Raw genomic sequence first — 19,840 nt, 5'->3', positions numbered from 1 at the left:
CAATGGAATAACAAAGAATTCCGAGGACATCAAAAGAAGCTTAAAGGCCATGGGAAGATTTGTAGAGGGATCAGGAGCACAGATAGTGATTTCCTCAATCCTCCTGGCAACAAGAAATAATACTGATAGATCCATCAGGTCAATGAGCAGTCCAAGGTTGGTGTAATTGGAAAAATTTGGGGGTTTTTTGACCATGGGTTGATCTACTCAACACCTGGTCTAATGCATGTATCTCAGGGAGTAATAAGAGTTCAAGCCACAGGAGCTCATGGGCCTTGTTGACAGAGCTTTCAACTACCTTGGAAGGGTGAAAGAGACAAAACTAGGCTTACCAGCAATGAACAATGAGATGGCGTGCCAAACCAAAAAAACAAGCAGTAATGGGATTCCTCAATTTGCTTCAAGAGGTGTAGGCTAAAATGTAACATACCTGAAATGTTCCTACACCAATATAAAAAACATGAGGAACAAACAAGAGGAACTCAAAACTTTACCCCAATCCCAGAGATTTGATATCATTGCCATCAGTGAAACCTGATGGGATGAATCCTGTGACTGGAGTGCCCTGTTGGATAGTTACATGTTCTTCAGGAGGGATAGCTAGAACAAGAGGGGTGGAGAGGTCTCACTGTATGTAACAGAGGGGATAGAATGTATGGAGCCCACAGTTGGCAATGGCACAGTTGAGAGCCTCTGGGTAAGAATCAAGGGGCAAACAAATAATGCAGATGTCATTGTGGGAGTCTGCCGTAGACCTCCCAGCCAGGATGATGATGCCAACAAATCACTCCTTGAGGAACTAAGGGACACTTCCAAGTCAACCGCCCTTGTCCTTATGGGGGACTTCAACTTGGCAGAAATGAACCAGGAGCATCACACAGATGGTTCAGCCCTGGCCAGAAGATTCCTAAAAAACCTGAGTGACAATTTTATGGAACAGGTCCTAAGGGAGCCGACTCAGAAAGACGCTGTCCTTGGTCTGCTGCCTATCAACAGAGGGGATGTCGTGAGAGAAGAGGAGACTGATGGCCATCATGGCCACAGCTACCATGAACTGATTGAGTTTAAAATTTCTGTTGACAGGAGGAAAAGTGCCAGCAAAACCTCAACTCTGGACATGAGGAGAGCAGAATTCAGGCTGCTCAGGGAATTAGTAAGGAAGGTCCCCTGGGAGAAATGTTTTTGCAGCTGCTGAGGTCCATCGGTGCTGGTCACTTCAGACCACCTCCTAAGGGCACAGGAGCAGGCAATTCCCAAATGTTGGAAGTGAAGCAGGCAAGTCAGAAGGCCAGCTTGGCTGGGCAGGGATCTTCCTTGGAAAGACAGAAAAAAAGGAAGGTATATGCCCTGTGGAAGCAAGGCCAAGTGAGACTGGATGAATTCAGAGATGCTGCTTGCCATCGTAGGGAGAAAATTCATGTGGCCAAAGCTTGACTGGAGTTGCAGCTGGCCAGAAATGTGGAGGACAATAAAAAGAGTTTTTTCAAATCTATCAATGGCAATAGGCAGTATAGAAATATTACTGGCCCATTACAGGATGAGGATGGTCACCTCACAAAAAGGGACAGAGGTGTTTAACACTTTCTTTGCCTCTGTCTTCAACATCAGTAATGGATCAAGGGGGTCTCAGTGCCCTGAGCTGAAGGAGTGTGACTGCGAGATTGATCGACTCCCAGTTGACCCGGAAATTGTGCGGGATCTGCTGCTCCAGCTGGATCCCTACCAATCTATGGGGCCTGATGGGATTCATCGCAGAATCCTCAAAGAACTGGCTGATGTCATCACAAAATCTCTTTTCATGATTTTTGAGTGGTCTTGAGAATCTGGAGAGGTCCCAGCTGACTGGAAGCTGGTGAACATTGTTCCTATTTTCAAGTAGACCAAGGAGGATCTTGGAAACTACAGGCCTGTCAATCTCACTTCAGTGCCTGCTAAAGTTACGGAGAAGATTATTCTGGGAGGTATTGAAAAACATACGAAAGACAATGCAGTCCCTGGTCACAGCCAGCATGGCTTCGTGAGAGGAAAGTCCTGCTTGTCAAACCTGATTTAGTCTTATGAAAGGTAACCCATCTAGTTGCTCAAGTGAAGCCAGTTGATGTAATCCTTTTGGATTTTAGTAAAGCTTTTGATACTGTCTCTCACAGCATCCTTCTAAACAAAATGTCCAGCAGACAGCTGGATAAACACATCATGTGGTAGGTGAGCAATTGGCTCACGGGTCAAGCACAGAGAGTAATAGTGACTGAAGTAACATCAATGATCTGTCACTAGTGGGGTTCTGTAGGGCTCCATCTTAGGTCCTGTGCTCTTCAACATCTTCATAAATGACTGGGACACAGGATTGGAAAGGATACTAAGCACATTGGCAGACAGTGCAAAACTGGGAGGAGCTGTTGACTCAAAGGCTGAGAGGTCCTGCAGAGAGACCTTGACAAATTAGAGATGGGCAATCTCTAATCATATGAAGTTCAACAAGAAGAAGTGATGGATTCTGCACCTGGGATGGGGCATCCCTGGCTGTTGGTATAGACTGAAGAATGAGATGCTGGAAAGCAGTGTCATGGAAAGGGACCTGGGGGTCCTGGTCAACAGCAAGTTGAATATGAGTCAGCAGTGCCCTGGCAGCCAGGAGAGCCAACCGTGTTCTGGGAAGAATCAGGCCAAGCATCCCCAGCTGGGTGAGGGAGGGGATTGTCCTGCTCTGCTCTGCACTGGTGGGGCCTCACCTTGAATGTTGTGGCAGTTTTGGGCACCACAATATAAGAAAGATATTAAGCTATTAGAGAGTGTCAAAAGGAGGGTTGCGAAGATGGTGAGGGGCCTTGAAGGGAAGCCTTATGAAGAGTGGCTGAGGTTACTTGATGTATTCAGCCTGGAGAAGAGGAGACTGAGGGGAGACCTCATTGCAGTCTACAACTTCCTTGTGAGGGGAAGAAAAGGGCAGGCGCTGATCTCTTCTCTGTGTTTACCAGTGACAGGACCTGAGGGAATGGCCTGAATTTGTGTCAGGGGAGGTTTAGGTTGGATATTAGAAAAAGGTTCTTCAGCCAGAGGGTGGTTGGGTGCTGGAAGAGGCTCTGCAGGGAAGTGGTCACAATACCAAGCCTGACAGAGTTCAAGAAGTGTTTGAATGATACTCTTGGACATGTGGTGTGACTCTTGGGGATTATCCTGTGCAGGGTTAAGGGTTGGACTCAATGGTCCTTGTGTGTCCTTTCCAACTCAGTGTATCATGTGATTCTGTGAGATTTCATAGGATTGGACCCCTAAATAAATTTTTAATCTCTTTGTGATCTATTTGAAACTATTAAGGTGTACTAAGCCTGTAAAGATGTACTTTCTTTGTGGACAATTGTCTCTACAGAGAGATGCCTTGAAATAGACATGACAGAAAAAGGTAAAATGTATATAGGGTTGTCCACTGAAAGTGTGTTTTCCTGTGTCTGGGATGACATAGGTATGATTTTGTTTGATTGTTTCGGGGTTTCTTGTTTGTTTTTTTTTTTTTTTTTTGTTTTGGTGATTTTATGGAGAACTGAGTAAAGGAACTGAGACTAAGAAGAAACCAAGTGGAGTATCTTGACTAATATGTGCATTGCATTAGGAAGATTCTTTATGGGGCTCAGAGGATATTTTTAAATGTAATACTCACATGGTGATAAGGCCCAATTGGGCTGTAAATTCATGAGAGAGACCTGTCATGCTTTGTATTGTTTGCAGCATTACAATTAGTAATGGTACTTAGAGCAGATGTAATTCAAACAGATATTACTTCTATGAAATGTAACATTGTTTGGGTTCCTTTGAGCCATCATATCATCCTCCTGAAAGCAGGACTTTTATGGAATTAAAATTATGTGCCATCTCCCTGATTTGAATATTCCATATCCTCTTATCTTTCTTATTTTCTAGTAAGCAGATGGGAAACAATCAGATAGGAATTTCCAACAAATTCCTAGTACAGCATTTCAATAGTGTGATCCATTTTCCTTAGAAGCCAGAACAGACAAAATGCCCAACAGTTTTCAGGTTAACCCTGGAAGAGGACATATACTGTGCCTGAGCAAGCATCTTCCCAGTAGCAATGGGATTGTGAGAATCCAAAAACTGATTCCCTGCCATCTTCCCACACATTTCAATTAAAAAAACCACCCAATGAAATCCATAATGCAAGAAAAATTAATCTTCTGTTCTTCTCTGTAAGAAAAACAACATTGGTCAGAGAAATTTGGACTTCTGTGTTGCCTTTAAATGTAAGAGACATAGTTTGACAATCCATTGAGCCTAGTGGAACTTTATATTTAGAAAACACCATTGAATGTATATGTTAGGCACAGTTTGAATCACTAATGTGAGGATTCATGAAAGGAGTTGTACAAGTACGTCATTCTCGCTAAGGAGTTTAGGAGCATAAAACAAGTCTTCCTAAGAAATGACAAATCACTCTCCCTTCCTTCCCTTCCTTAATATTTTGCTTTAATATGTAAATCACTCTCATTTTTTGGTTTCAGGCTTTGATGGGTAAGCCATATGGCTCTTTACCTAGAAAAACCGTCCCAAGAGCTGAAGAAGCAACTGCTATGAACTTTGCTACTCTCTGGGATTTTAGTGTAAGTGCATAATCTTGCACTACTTCATATTCATATGACTCTTTTATTCATAAATACTTCATTGTTTAATATTCAGTGATTTAATATGAATTATTTCTAGAGATAATTGGCAATAGAATTAATTTACATATTTTTTTCACAAGCTCTCTGTATAGATGTTTCCTTCAGACAAAACACATAACGAAGCTGTATGTTCACAAGCTCAAGTATATGTAGCAATCCAAAGACACATGGGGAAATATCTCAAAGATGGTTTGCCATCTCTGGGTACTGACTTTCCATTTCTTATGCAGGAATTTGGTCTTCAGCTTTTGTATGACTAAGATCCTGAATTTTAAAATGTAGTGTGACTTAGAAAAAAAAAAGGAAATTAAATTAAAAAGAAACACGTCTGCATTCTTTTTCTAAAACAAAGTACGCTGCTTTTAGTTTTTTCCCAGTCTTACAGAACATGCAGATATTTTAGCTGAATTGAGAAGCATATTATAATGCTTTACTGTTGATGTGATGCCCAGTCTAACCTGTACTGATAAGCTAATGATATACTTCTAAATATGTCATACTGCTTTTTCTTCCTGAAAACAACAATTTTATCTTATTGTGGCAGATCTCTATAGTTAATGTCTTTATATATAAAGATGGTACAACTTTGTGTAAAGTCAGCTGGTGAAATTTGTTATTACAATATGTTGCTTAGAAGACTGTTACATTTCTCTATGGTGTGCAGTCAATGTCATCCTAGGGTACTCCATCTGTGAAAACACGCAACCTGAAGTTTTCCTTCAGGTTCATGGAAGCAGCACCCATTGAAGTAAGTGTGATTTCTTCCTCAGTCCCCTGCACTCTTTCAGTTCTGAAAAGAAGTTCCAAGACTTTTAAAGAGTAATGCCTTTACATATCTTTTAGCACTTCAGGTGTTTTAGCAACAGCAAGAATTAATATAATGTTGAAAGCAGACCCATTTCTTGAAAAAATAAACTCAGGTACAGGTTACTCCAGTTTACAGCTCAGCTCCTCCAGCTGTCTGCAAAACTCATGTCTAAAAGTGGTATCTCTATGTCAGTCTGGCCCCTCTGAGGGGGCCCATGCTGGGTGAAAGACCTGTGCAGGCTTTACAGCCCTACACAGGCAATCCCAGGAGGTGCACAGGCAGATTCCATACCAGTTCACTTTTCAATAGGAGGCCAAGTCTGATGTCTCCTGAAAAAACATAACAAGGGCATACTCTTGTTATGTCTATGCTTCTCATTGGTAATACCTTTTTTTAATAGGGTTGAGCTGTTGAGAGATCTTGTGACAAACAAATCTTAAACAAGATTCCTTGGTCTGTGGCTCAGTATTTTGATGCAGAGACTCAGATGATGCCAGATTTTGGTCAGTTATTTAACTTTTTTGGCTCTATTTTCAAACTTCAGCTACCAATGGAGGAAATAACAGTTTGTCAGAGAACAGAAGATGAGAAAAATCTAGACTGGATAAACAACTTTCCCATTTCCAATCAAATATTTCAGGCTTCCTAACTGTAGATAGTTGAATTGAAATAAAGTAATATAATGATAGGTAGAAATTACAATATTCGTCTGTCTTTTGACTATAAAGTCATGTAAAATGAATAGTTCCTTCTGCTTCATTTTGCCACATAAATTCATAGAATCATAGAATAGAGTAGGCTGAGTTGGAAGGAGCCCATCAGGATCATCGAGTCCAACCCTGGCCCTATGAAGGACACCTCAAGAATCACACCATGGACCTGAGAACCTTGTCCAAATGCTTCTTGAACTCAGACAGGCTTGGTGCCGTAATCATTACCCTGGGGAGCTTGTTCCAGTGCTCAATCACCCTCTGGGTGAAGAACCTTTTGGTGATATCCAACCTAAACCTCCCCCAACACAGCTTAATGCCATTCCTTCGAGTTCTGCCACTGGTCACCAGAGAGGAGAGATTGGTACCTATCTGTCCTCTTCCCCTCATGGGGATAGTGAAGACTACAATGAGGTCTCCACTCAGTCTCCTCTTCTCCAGGCTGAACACATCAAGTGACCTCAATGGCTCCTCATAAGGCTTCCCCTCCAACCATCAATCCTTGTGGCCCTCCTTTGGATGGTCTCTAATAGCTTGATGCTGTTTTTGTTTTGTGGTGCACAATACTTCACACAGCAGTCAAGCTGAGGCTGCCCCAGTGCAGAGCAGGGTGGGATGATCACCTCCCCTGACAGGCTGGCATGTTTTGCCTGATGCCCCCCAGGACAAAGTTGACCCTTCTGGCTGCCAGGGCACTGCTGACTCGTATTCAATATGCTGTTGACCAGGACTCCCAGGTCCCTTTCCATGACACTGCTTTCCAGCATCTCATTTCTCAGTCTGTACCAACAGCCAGAGTTGCCCTGTACCATGTGTAGAATCAGGCACATTCCCTTGCTAAACTTAATACGGTTGGTGATTGCCCATCTCTTCAACTTGTCAAGGTCTATCTGAAGGGCCTCTCCACTTCAGAGAGAATTGAAAGGTTCTCTCAATTTAGTGTCATTGGCGAACTTACTTAGTGCTCCTTCCAGTCCTGAGTCCAGGTTGTTAGTGAAGATGTTGAAGAGAACTGGGCTGAAAATGGAGCCCTGTGGAAGCCCATTGGTGCCTGGTCACCAGCCTAATGTCACACCATTCACTAAAACTCTTTGTGTCTGACCTGTGAGGAAGTTGCTTACCATAATGTAACACAGTTACCCAGCTGTATGCTGGACATTTTGTCTAGAAGGCTCCTGTATGAGACAGTATCAAAATCTTTGCTGAAATCCAAAAGATTACATCTACTGGCTTTCCTAGATCAACTCTGTAATAGAAGAAAATCAGATTGGACAAGCAGGACTTTCATGAAGCCATGCTGGCTGTGACCAATGACTGTGTTGTCATCCAGTGTCTTTCAATACCTCCCAGAATCTTCTCCATAACTTTACTGGCATTGAAGTGAGATTGACAGGCCTGTAGTTTCCAGGCTCCTCCTTGTAGTGGGGGGAAAACAGTTTTTCCCCTGCAGTTATAAAATGGTAAAACCCCAGGGGGTGGTGACCCTGGAAGTTTTGAAGTTTTAACCAATGAGCGCTTCTGCGAAACATAAACATACCACAAGCAAACGGAAGAGAAGCTTGGTTGTAGTTTGGTGGTAGAAGTGGTAGCCATGTTCTGAGGCCACGAGGAAGGGGGCTCAGAGCCCCTTGGGGCCTCTGGGGCCCCCCACCCCCTGGCTGGGGGGGGGGGGCTGCAGGGTCTTGGAACAGCGTAACGCTGGGCTAAGTACCTGTGGCTCAAAGCTAAAAAAGTTTTCTCCACCGTGAGCAGCAGAAGTGGTGGCAGTGTCCAGAGACAGTGGTTAAGAGCCAAGAGATAACTGAAGGAACAGTAAACAGCATGCAGCCAAGGAAGACTCAGAGTTGCTCGAGCCGAGACAGAAAGCTGGCAGAAGAGAGAGAGACAGAGAGAGAGGAAGTTGGGGTAAGAACTGAATAAAACCGCCAAACTGCTTTGAGATCCCTCCTAGAAAGGAGGAAGATGATGGACTCTTACTTGAAAGAGCCTTGGAGTGCTACAGCACTGTGGAAAGGAGATAAAAAGCTCAGAGACAGAATGGGGAGGGGGGTACCTTGGGCCCCTGCTGCTTGAGGCAGAGCACAGGAGCTCTGCAAAGGGGCTTGAATCCCCTAAAGATAAGGACCATCACAGAGACCCCTGAGCTTCGTGATATAATGTAGTGAAGTGACCCTTGTCCTGGTGAACACAGCCTAAGGAAGAAGACCCTTGCTTGAAAGATGAGTGGCTGAGGGGGCTTGGATTCCCCCCTCGTGTGTGCTGGCAGAAATCCAGCTACAGCTGCTGCATGAGAAGAGGATAGATGACTGCTGCCTTAGAGAAACTGTTGCTCTGAGACTGGAAAGGATCTTTCCTTCTTCCCTCCTGGACTTTTATTTGGAGGGGAGAGGAGATCTGATCATTGTAAATACTTATGTCATGGTAGAGATAATTAAGACTGTAAATAATGTATTGTAGTATTTATTTGTACAGTCATTGTAATATATTCCCTTTCCCCCATTTTAACTCTCGTGTGGTTGTCTGGAAAAAACCTTCCCACATTGAGTTGAGATGTGGGAGGGGGTTTGAAGATAGGAAGTTAGATTTTTGGGGCTCTCAAACCATGACAATCCTTCTTGCCCTTCTTGACATCTCTCCGGATTCTCAAGACCACTCAAAAATCATGAAAAGAGATTTTGTGATGACATCAGCCAGTTCTTTGAGGATTCTGCGATGAATCCCATCAGGCCCCATAGATTGGTAGGGATCCAGCTGGAGCAGCAGATCCCGCACAATTTCCGGGTCAACTGGGAGTCGATCAATCTCGCAGTCACACTCCTTCAGCTCAGGGCACTGAGACCCCCTTGATCCATTACTGATGTTGAAGACAGAGGCAAAGAAAGTGTTAAACACCTCTGTCCCTTTTTGTGAGGTGACCATCCTCATCCTGTAATGGGCCAGTAATATTTCTATACTGCCTATTGCCATTGATAGATTTGAAAAAACTCTTTTTATTGTCCTCCACATTTCTGGCCAGCTGCAACTCCAGTCAAGCTTTGGCCACATGAATTTTCTCCCTACGATGGCAAGCAGCATCTCTGAATTCATCCAGTCTCACTTGGCCTTGCTTCCACAGGGCATATACCTTCCTTTTTTTCTGTCTTTCCAAGGAAGATCCCTGCCCAGCCAAGCTGGCCTTCTGACTTGCCTGCTTCACTTCCAACATTTGGGAATTGCCTGCTCCTGTGCCCTTAGGAGGTGGTCTGAAGTGACCAGCACCGATGGACCTCAGCAGCTGCAAAAACATTTCTCCCAGGGGACCTTCCTTACTAATTCCCTGAGCAGCCTGAATTCTGCTCTCCTCATGTCCAGAGTTGGGGTTTTGCTGGCACTTTTCCTCCTGTCAACAGAAATTTTAAACTCAATCAGTTCATGGTAGCTGTGGCCATGATGGCCATCAGTCTCCTCTCACGACATCCCCTCTGTTGATAGGCAGCAGACCAAGGACAGCGTCTTTCTGAGTCGGCTCCCTTAGGACCTGTTCCATAAAATTGTCACTCAGGTTTTTTAGGAATCTTCTGGCCAGGGCTGAACCATCTGTGTGATGCTCCTGGTTCATTTCTGCCAAGTTGAAGTCCCCCATAAGGACAAGGGCGGTTGACTTGGAAGTGTCCCTTAGTTCCTCAAGGAACAAAGTAACAGTTTACACAAGGAGCAAATGCATGTGCGATAAACACAGAATTAGGCAATGAAAGAGATGGATCCCCTGAAATATGGAGTGGAAAAAAAGAATTTTCTTGAGGCATGTCAGATTGACAAATATTCCCTTAAGTCAATGAGATCTTTGTTTAAACAGCACAGGAGATAATACCTTTCATCTGCTACCAGTACTTGTATGTTACCAAGTATGTTACAAATATATGAACACACACCACCAATCATAATTTCATCCCTGTAAAAAAACCCAACGAAAATGCAAAAAGCCCCAATCCCACCAGTCCATAAGACAGTAAATAAAAGATGAGCACAGCCTATCTTTTGCCTTTTTTTTTTTGCTAGAAATTGTATTTGTATTGTTGACATTGTAAAGAGAAACACTTTTGGCTTTTAATAGATATTAATTGGAATTCAGTTTTAGCATATATTTTTCAGGTAATAGTCCAAACATAAAAAAAATCAGACTCTCAAAGCTTATTACAATAAAATATTTGATCAACACTCTTTCATGCTTGGCTCACAAGGGAGTGAAAGATATCTTCCATGCATGCCTACCTTTACAGAACTAAAGTTGTTTCAAATTTTACAGTGAAATGCAGTTGACAAAGCCCAGGAATCAATGTGCTGAATGACACACAGTGAAGGAATTATCTTTAACTTTGCAAAATATAGCAACTTAAAAAGTTCATAATATATAATATATAAGATAAAGATGTTATTAATTTTAAGGAAAATGGGCAACTGAAAAACAGACGGGAAACATATGGCTTTTTTAACTCACAACCCCTCCAGCTTGTTGTATTGCCATCAAAATAATGCGTTGTCCATCCTCCAATTACATGTTCAAATACTATGTATTTGACTTGAAATCCTCACATCCGTCTGGAGCTTTGCCATTGCTGTGCATGAGCTAAGCTGAGCTTGTAAAGACTCTGGCTTTGGTCTTCTTCTAGGAGGTGAGTTCTTGCTCTGAAAATTATCAGGAAGTTTTAGATATTTTATCCATGTCGATACCAGCAATTTCTTACAGTTAATAAGATACTAGTAAATTATTCTGAAAAAACAGTGATCTGAGCTGTAGAAGAGAGGGCAGTTCCTATTAAGATATTTAGAAAAGAAGATACACTTTTAATTGCTGAGAAAGCCAATGCACTCATATTGCAATTTTTATAGCCTTGGAGTTTACTCTAAATGTGTAAAAACCTTACCTACTGAATAATCACCCATAAAATGCAGCTACCTATTGGTTAATATGTATTGAATGATCACCCATCATACAATGAACACATAGAATTCCATATCAAATAGGCTATGTAAGTAAATTTTAGAAATATGAATATTAAGTTAAAAATCTGGCATTTAATCTGCACACAATCTGAAAAATAAATTTTGTAAAATAATATACTTTTGTCTTTACAAGAAGTTTGTGGATGAAGAAGTTTTGACTCATTAAATTGTAGACAGAGTGTTCACAAAGAGTTTTAAAGATAAAAGATTTTGAAGTTGCTATGAAATATTTTATGTCTTTTTTTAAAAAAGGAGACCTTTTCCATCCTGTGGATGGAAAGAAAACTATTTTATTATAGTTTTGCTTACAACTGATTTGATTTCATTGAAGTGAATGTTTTAGTACATTGCTATTGTTACAGTCGGTGACTATGAGCATAATTAAGAAATGTAACATTATAATTTTTGCTGACTTTTCAGGGCTTTGCACAGTATTCTGTACTCTTTTACGGTTATTACAATAACCAGAGGACAATTGGATGGCTGAAGTTCAGGATGCCTCTTTCGTATTTCCTTGTTGGGGTTGGGACTATTGGCTACAGTTTTATGATTGTCATAAGAACGTAAGTGTTCCTTGGCTCTAGAATAAAGTAATTCAAAGAAGCAAATAATTTCACTATGGACCCCCGAGACTGTCTTTTTAAAAATACGGTAATTGTAAGGACAAGGCAATGCAAGATCAAGTGCAAGGCCGAAGTTGTGTAAAATTCCTTCAACCTATATTATTTTTCTGTTGTTCTGCAGCACAAGCTTGTGTTACAGTGTTGTGAAAGTGGGAATAGATCTTTACTGAAATAAAAACCCCACTTCTGTCCTGATCTTCAGAATAAAAAATGAATGCATAAAGTATGGAAGAGAGCTGTTAGCCTATCTTTCCATAATACTTGGTATCTTTTCATGATACTTGTCAGCTAACATTCAGGAAATTCAATTGTTCTACATTTAATGATACCTTATGTGAACTAAACTATTTTACAAAGCAGGAAAGAAGCATATGGTAAATAATTCCATGTGTAGCTCACAGTCAGCAATAAATGCTGCCATTTTTTTTAATCTTTAGTACCCTTGATTCAAGCAAAATGACCACCTAACACAGTAATACAGTTAGCCCTAGCGGTGGCTTCACAAAATGCCTATGGTGAAAAAAATCAGAGCGTTGCAGGTCAAGATTCAAAGACATTTGTAAATATAGAGAAAAATGCAGTTAATCTATTTCCACTGTTTCAAGCTGAAGGCAGTATTTTTCATTTGTGTGAGCACTGGATTAATTCACATTCTGTCTTTCAAACTGGTTCCTATGTGGGGCAAGAAGCATTTCAGAAAAAAAAAAAAAAGAAAAAACCAAGAAGTCTTCAGTCACATATATGTATTTTTGGAGAGGAAACAAACTACCACAATAAAAAAGCAATTCATTTAGTTCAAAAATATATTTTAAAATATTTTTTTATAATGATTAGAAAAGTTTTAGTCTCAGATAATTTTATTTCAGTGACTGTCACTCAGACAAAAATAAATAAATGCTTTCTAGCAGAAAAACCCTATAGCCCAAACAAGGGAATATCCTTGAGTCGAAAATACATTGTATGTACTAACTTTCCATCTGGCCATATGACACTAATGCTGACCAACATTTAGACAATCATATGAGAGTGCTTGTAGACTTTTCTGCTCTTTTCTGTTTCTCCAGAAAGAAGCACAGTGGGCAGTGAAACTAAGAGCAGTGTAACAGGAGGTGCTACTATTTTTCTGCTGCTGACTGAGAACTGGGAAAGGAAATATCTATGTGAAAGAGATAGTGAGGATTATAAACACTGTTATTCTCTTTAAGGGAAATATTTACATAAAGGGTTGCTCTCTTCAGCTCTTAAAGTGCACAACATAAAATTGAAACATTTCTGGTCCCAAAGAAATTATATTCTAACCACAAGATTATTCATTATTTCATTAGAAACTCTTGAGAAGGAATTATCTTAGTCTATAAACTAGAAACAGGGCAGATTCTACCAAGAATCTTCCATGATCTCTGATCCTTCTGTATATAACCAACCCTGGTATTGATTTATGGCAGCTCAAAGGATTTGCTGTATTATTTTCTTACTATTCTTCTCCTAGATTTGAGAGGATATGGTCTTCTCTTAAAAATGTGGTATGTAGAATGCATTAATATTAATAACATAACTCTGCTGCACTAGTGAGCTTTAAAATAGATGTTGCCTTTTTGTCACTGATAAATAAATACATTATTGAAGGCTTAATGATTTTCCCCCTACCAATACACTTCATCCTTGTGCTTAATGATTTGAACTAGGTGACCAACTATGCAGAACCAAGACCATGGTTATTACATGAATGACAACTGTTTGAAACAGAAAATTTTGTAGTTCAGATTAAGCCAAATCTGAAAAAGTATTTCTCTGAAGAAATAATCTGATGTTTCTGCATACTATTATAAATCTCTTGTGTATGTGTATAGGAGATAGAAAACTCTATTAGTGATATTTTGTATTCTATAACCAGATTTTGTTCTGGCTTGTTATTTTAGAATATTTATTATACTCTTTGATATATTTATTTATTTTGGGGATTTTTGTATTTATTTGTTTGTTTTGGTTTTAGAATACTTTTTTTTAGAATATTTTATTCATTATAATTTTTCTCTTTTTTCTCTTTGCGAAGTGTCTAATAAAATCTATTGCAGTTGAGGATGCTCTGCAGCTTTCTATTTAAGAGATTGTTTGATATTGTTTTTCCACTGTGTTTCTTATCAAGCAAAGTTTTGTCAAGGTGTTAATGAGGTACATTCATTCTTCCTCATCAAATTGTGTGTTGTGAGCTCATAAATTGTCTAAATATGAAAACCACCATCCTTTTCTCTTATTTCTTTTTGCTTTGAGAAAAAAATTAGTATAACAACTGACAGCAAGAATGATGCAGGGTTTGGTTTGTTTGGGTTTTTTTTTTCAGAAAAATGTTAAAACTAAGGAACAATTTAAAAATCATGCTCACAAAGTAGAACTAGTTCTAACAAGGTCTTCCTGTGTCTTTCTGCCTTTTGTAGAATGGCAAGAAATGCAAATGACGACGGTGGCGGAGATGATACTAGTTTTAATTTCAGCTGGAAAATGTTTACAAGCTGGGACTACCTGATTGGCAATCCTGAGACAGCAGATAATAAGTTTGCCTCCATCACAACAAGCTTTAAGGTAAAACAGAGCTCACTAAGGAGAGGTAACAGTATTTGTCTTTCACATTAATGTGAATCAGATGGAACTAAGGCCAAGTGTAAGTTGTGCCTGGGGCCTAGAAGCTTAAACTCAAACTGGCATCATACCCTTCTGAATCTGAGACTTTGTGCCTTGTCATCTTATTTTTTCATTTTAATTTTGGAAGAAAAAGGTTTATCATGTCTTGTGTCCTCCATGCTGACAGTACAAGCTTTAGAAAAATTATTCTACTGTAAAAATAGTATTTTCCTTTTTCTCATCTCTGATGGCTTCCAATTTCTATGGTACTCGTCTGAAAAAATTTTTTTTGGATGTTGGTCATATGTTGCTAACCTCACATTACCACCTTCTCTTGTTACAGAGAAGAGATATCATAAAATAAAATAATAGAATAATCTATAAAGGGCTATTTATCATGTCATAAGAATTGGCCTCAGAATTTTGAGTGTATACCTGCTTTTCAGTAAGAAAAGAAGATTACTTTCCTTGCACAATGTAATGTTTTTATTTTCAAATTAATTACGAAATATAGCCCAATTTGCAAAACAATGTAAGATGTTCTTAGACCTCTTTTCACTGTACAGGTATGTTGATTTCAAGAGTCACTGTGTGAGGAATGTGGGGCAAGGAGCGAGATGCACCACAGTGAAAACAGTGAAGGGGATATATTCTATATGTTGAATGTGAAAGAATAAGTTTCCACACTGGGGTCTCTGGGACACATCTGTGTATCATGTAAAGGAAAATTTATTTTTCCATGTAATAATATGCAGGGAATACACTGGCAAAATGTTGCCAGACAATGAAGAATATGCTAGGCTTGCAGTGTCACTGACAACATGCATGAGGGGAGCTGGAGGACTGAGCGCCAGCTGCACTGCTCAGTTGCACACACCACCTTTCCTGTCCACAGTAGGGATATTGCCAATTTACCAACGCCTCCTGCCCATCTTCTCAACTGCAGGCATAACAGATAAATGCACTCAAAGTCAGCGTAAGTCATCAAGAAAAGATCCTAGGAAAACAAATACTGAAGAAATATAGACTTAAAGCACTGAAACTCTATCAGCTTTCCCTGTCTGCCTATTAGAGTCAGATACTGAAAGATATTTGGGGAAGATAACAAATCAATTGAGACAAAGGCTTAATTTTGAGAAATAAACTCATGAAGATTTACAGTGATCCTTGCAAATGAGCAAAGAACCTCAGAGATAAAGGGTGAAGTCTTGACTTGGGTGAGGTCATCGGAGTTCTGTTCAAAAGCTGCGGCAATCTCCTTTCATTTATGTGACAAATGCAAGCTGTAAAAAAAGCAGAGCCATGCAGGGCAATTATTACAATGCAGGAGTTCAGCTTCCCCTCTGGGCAACTTATCTCTGTAACCGAACTCCCTTTCATGAGGACACTCCACAGTAAAAGTTCCTTCTACAGCAAAAAGCTGGAGACTAGAGTTACACCAGTCTTAATATTTATCAGTCATGGCCAAGGGTAAATGTGGGACAAATATTCTATTCTGAAGACTGAAGGTCTGCACTGTCTGCCTCTTCTGGGATTCCTACATCTGGACTGTATTTTTATTCCCTTCAAATTGCTGACTTTCAGAATGAAACTTTTTCCTCTTTTCTCACAAATGCACATTTTTAAAGTGTGACAGTTCCTTTGCTGACAGATAATCACACATCTATCCTGCTGTGTCACTCAGCCTCATATCACCTTGCAAGCTGACAAAACGTACTAGTTTCTTGTTGGCACATGAGTACAAGCGTAACAAGACTCAGTGGGGACACACTCAACAAAGGCAAAGCAGACCCTGGGAGCCAAATCCCCAGAATTTACCAAGGCCTAAACAAGACTTTATGAGATAGTATAAGCTCATCTCAAAACATGAAATGCAGATGTGCATTTGCATCTTTATAATTTATTTAACTGACTTTTAACAATTTAGGAAGTAATACAGGGCCTTGATCATTAAAGTATTTGTAATATTTTTTTCTTTCTAACAAGTGCAGGAAGCAATCGTGGAGGAGCAGGAGAGCCGAAAAGAAGAAAATATTCACTTGACTCGATTTCTGAGGGTTCTTGCTAACTTCTTAGCCCTATGCACACTTGCTGGAAGTGGCTACCTCATCTTTTTTGTTGTCAGAAGATCCCAGAAATTTGCCTTGGAAGGTCTGGAGAACTACGGGTGGTGGGAAAGAAATGAAGTTCGTGCTAGCATATTTCTATGATAGATGTGGTTTGAAACTGTGTTCCTCTGCTTTGCATGTTGCATTTTTTTCTTGATATTTAAATATTCTGAGTGTGGGTGGTAAATATCTAACAAAAGAAGTGCTTTTGACTCCTGCTTCATAAAATTTCTTGGTTGCTTCTTTCAAATGTCAATACAATGCTTTGTATTTAGTTTCCATTTGAGGCCATTATGTTTCCTCCTCTGTGCTCTTAAGATTGTTTTCCAGACACTCTGAATTCACAAGCTCTACTCAAGGAACCCAGTTTCCTGATGCTTTCCTCTGAGACTGTCCTAAGCAAAGTGACTGGTGTGTGGGCACAAAGTTATCTGGGGCCTCATGGATACAGCTCTGCAGCGTAGCAGGAGGTTGAAACTCAAGCCTTCCCATTCCGTCTGCCCTGTCCAAGGGTCCTATACCATTTGTTTTTGTCTAATCTGTGCCTAATGCTACTATATCTTTGAAAATATATGAGAAAAGTTTATACTTTTGAAATTTAGAACCCCATCATGGTTTTTATATCTTGAAAAATCAATATGTTGCATTCTGTCTCATTAAAGCTTTGCATTTTCATTTGTAATAATTTCTCACTTTTCAACTTTCAAATTGCTGTACCTCGTTTAGCTTCTTACCTTAATAGCATCTGTTCCCCAAAATTAGAAGTGCTTTGGAGATGGGGAGCATGAGCAGTCAAGGCATGGTAAAATGGAGACAGAAAGCAAATGAGAAAAAACAGACATAATTCAGATACGTGGTAAAAAATGTAGAAAATAATAAGAATATAGAAAGTGAATGTTTGAGAGGAAAAAAAGCAGTGCCTTCTGTCCTGCCTCTCACATGTAACAACAAGAAAACTTTCAATAAAATTAACAGGTACTATATGTAGTACTGCCCAAAGAACACACCTTTTCTCCTAAAATATGTTTACTATGTATTCCAGTATGAGAACTAAGGGACATAAAATAAATTAAGTAGAAGCCAGGTTCAGAAAAAGCGAAAGGGAAGGAATGGTAGATGATGGATGCCAGTGCTATGGGTACCAAAATTTACTTTTATGTGAAGGAAGATTTATATAAGGCATAAAAGAGAAATACTCTGTGTGTTACTTGATGCATAATGAACAGACCTGAATGAACAAGTTCCCAAAACTTAATGTAGTTGTAGTCTATGACTTATTCATATATGTTTGTCCTGTTATTGCTCATCCCTGTTTGCCTGTACCTGTTTGCCTCCACCAGCCTTTGGTGTGACCCAGAACATCTCCTCTTATGCCTCTGGGACTTGTTCCCATGGGAGAATGAGACACCGGAGTCAGTGACAATTTTGAGCTCTTCAGCACCACAACAAGACCCAGCATTCCTATTGATAAACAGGATACAAATCCAGTTACAATTAGTCTGAATTTTAGGAATTTGTGGTTAGTCACACTACCTGTAGTTGACTTGTTGCCATTTTGGGCCATAGTGAGCATAATTTCTTAGGTCTGATGGTGACTAAGACAATGTGGTATACACTATGTTAGATACTTTGAAGACCTTAAGATCAAGTTTGTGCAGTTCAGTACAAAGAGAAATTAATGAATACTTCTACGACCAAACTCTCATCACCTACTATAAGCACAAAAAATAGGACAATTCTCATAAGTGAAAATTTATTCAAAGCACTAATGTATGAAACTCAACAGAACTGTTAATATAATAAGGTAAAAGGTAGCAGTCATTCAAATGTAAATCCTGTCTTTTTAAGTTATAAATCCAAGTGATGCAACAGATGATAGCTACAAGTTTTTAACTGGTTGTTTCTCTTTTGAATGTTATGAGGTAACAGTGACTTATTACTTTAACAAGATAATCCTAATTACGAATAACGCCATCTAAATAAATAAATAAATAAACATCAGTGAATTCCTGTAATCATTAATACAATATCTACATATTTGTCAGGGGGTGCCACAAGCCATGCACAGAATACACTAATTGCCTACAAGTGCAAAAAAACCCCAAAACTCATTTGTAAGCTCTAGAAGTCATTAAAAACCAAGAATATAAAAACAAAAAGAAAACTATTTACTTCTATTCATCAAGAACACCAGTCAAATGTACGTAAATTTTTAGTAGTAGGAACATACACATTTGCAAGTGAGTGAATTTATTTGTTGGTTTAGTGCCTTTCTGCTGCCATATTATTTCCAAGAAGCAAGAACAGTTTTAACTCTCTTGGCAGCAGAAAATCAGAAATTTTTAAAAGTTTATACTTGTTCTAGCAAAATGGATTCAAGCATGGCTCAGAAAAGCTTGTTGCAGAGCAATTAGAATACTACGGTCCTGTGAACAATTAATTTTTTGGTGACTAAATCAAGTTATTCTTCTTGGTTGTTCTGGTATGATGAATCTCAAATAAACATCTTTGTGCTTTCTAACAACCTTTATAACTTAGATAGAGAAAATATCTCCTGTTTATTGTTTATTGTTTTTAGTCCCTTACAGACACATGTTTTGTAATACAGTGTTATTTCACATTGAAGGTAATTAACTGCACTCTTAAACTTTTTCATTCCTTTTCATTTATGGCTGGCAAAATGAATTAGAACAACAAGGTTCAAGTAGACTTGAAATAACTTTCAGCCATCACTTAGGAATGTCACATTACTGGAATGTCTCACTCATCTGTAGCATTTATAAGTTATGTTGTATTTTTGTTTGTTATGTCTTGTGTTTTTTGTTTGTTTTGTTTTGTTCCAGTAAAATTGTTCCATTTCCATACTGCTAAGATGATGAGTTAATTTTATTAGAGGTTTCTAAGAAAATCAGGCTGAAAGAAGAGGGACTGATTTGAATTTTCTTACGAATTGAGGAGATGAGATACGAAATGGAGAGCTGGGCTGTATGAAATCACCAACCACATGAAATTTAACAAGAATAAGTGTTGGATTCTGCACATGGGATAGGGTAATCCTGGGTATACGTACCAGTGGAAGGATGAGAGGCAGGGGAGCAGCTCCAGAGAAAAAGATCCAGGGGTTTGGGTAGATGAAAGTTGAATATGAGTCAGCAGTGCACTGTCAGCCAAAAGGGACAATGATGTCCAGGGGTGCATCAGGCACAGGATCACCAGCAGGTTGAGGGAGGTGATTGTCTCACTCTGCTCTGCACCGGTGTGTCCCCACCTTGAGTCCCGTGTGCAGTTTGGGTGCTTCAATAGAATCAAAATA

The 19,840-nt window shown here is 39.6% G+C and overlaps 1 protein-coding gene across 1 annotated transcript in view; it reads left to right on the top strand.

The window, feature by feature from the left end:
* The window catches only part of TMC1 (transmembrane channel like 1), a 59,342-nt gene that overhangs the window by 23,244 nt on the left and 16,258 nt on the right, over nt 1–19,840 (top strand). The window contains exons 8-11 of the mRNA XM_027729016.2: nt 4,515–4,613; nt 11,598–11,740; nt 14,236–14,380; nt 16,411–16,605. Coding sequence (XP_027584817.2) covers nt 4,515–4,613; nt 11,598–11,740; nt 14,236–14,380; nt 16,411–16,605 — 582 coding nt within the window. The remainder of the gene's footprint in view (nt 1–4,514; nt 4,614–11,597; nt 11,741–14,235; nt 14,381–16,410; nt 16,606–19,840) is intronic.

This window comes from Pipra filicauda, unplaced genomic scaffold (assembly GCF_003945595.2).
Source record: "Pipra filicauda isolate LSUMZ 115617 unplaced genomic scaffold, ASM394559v2 scaffold37_size4185640_pilon, whole genome shotgun sequence".
NCBI classification, from domain to species: domain Eukaryota; kingdom Metazoa; phylum Chordata; class Aves; order Passeriformes; family Pipridae; genus Pipra; species Pipra filicauda.
The sequence above is the reverse complement of the archived record's forward strand: the minus strand, read 5'-3'. Positions and strand labels throughout refer to the sequence as shown.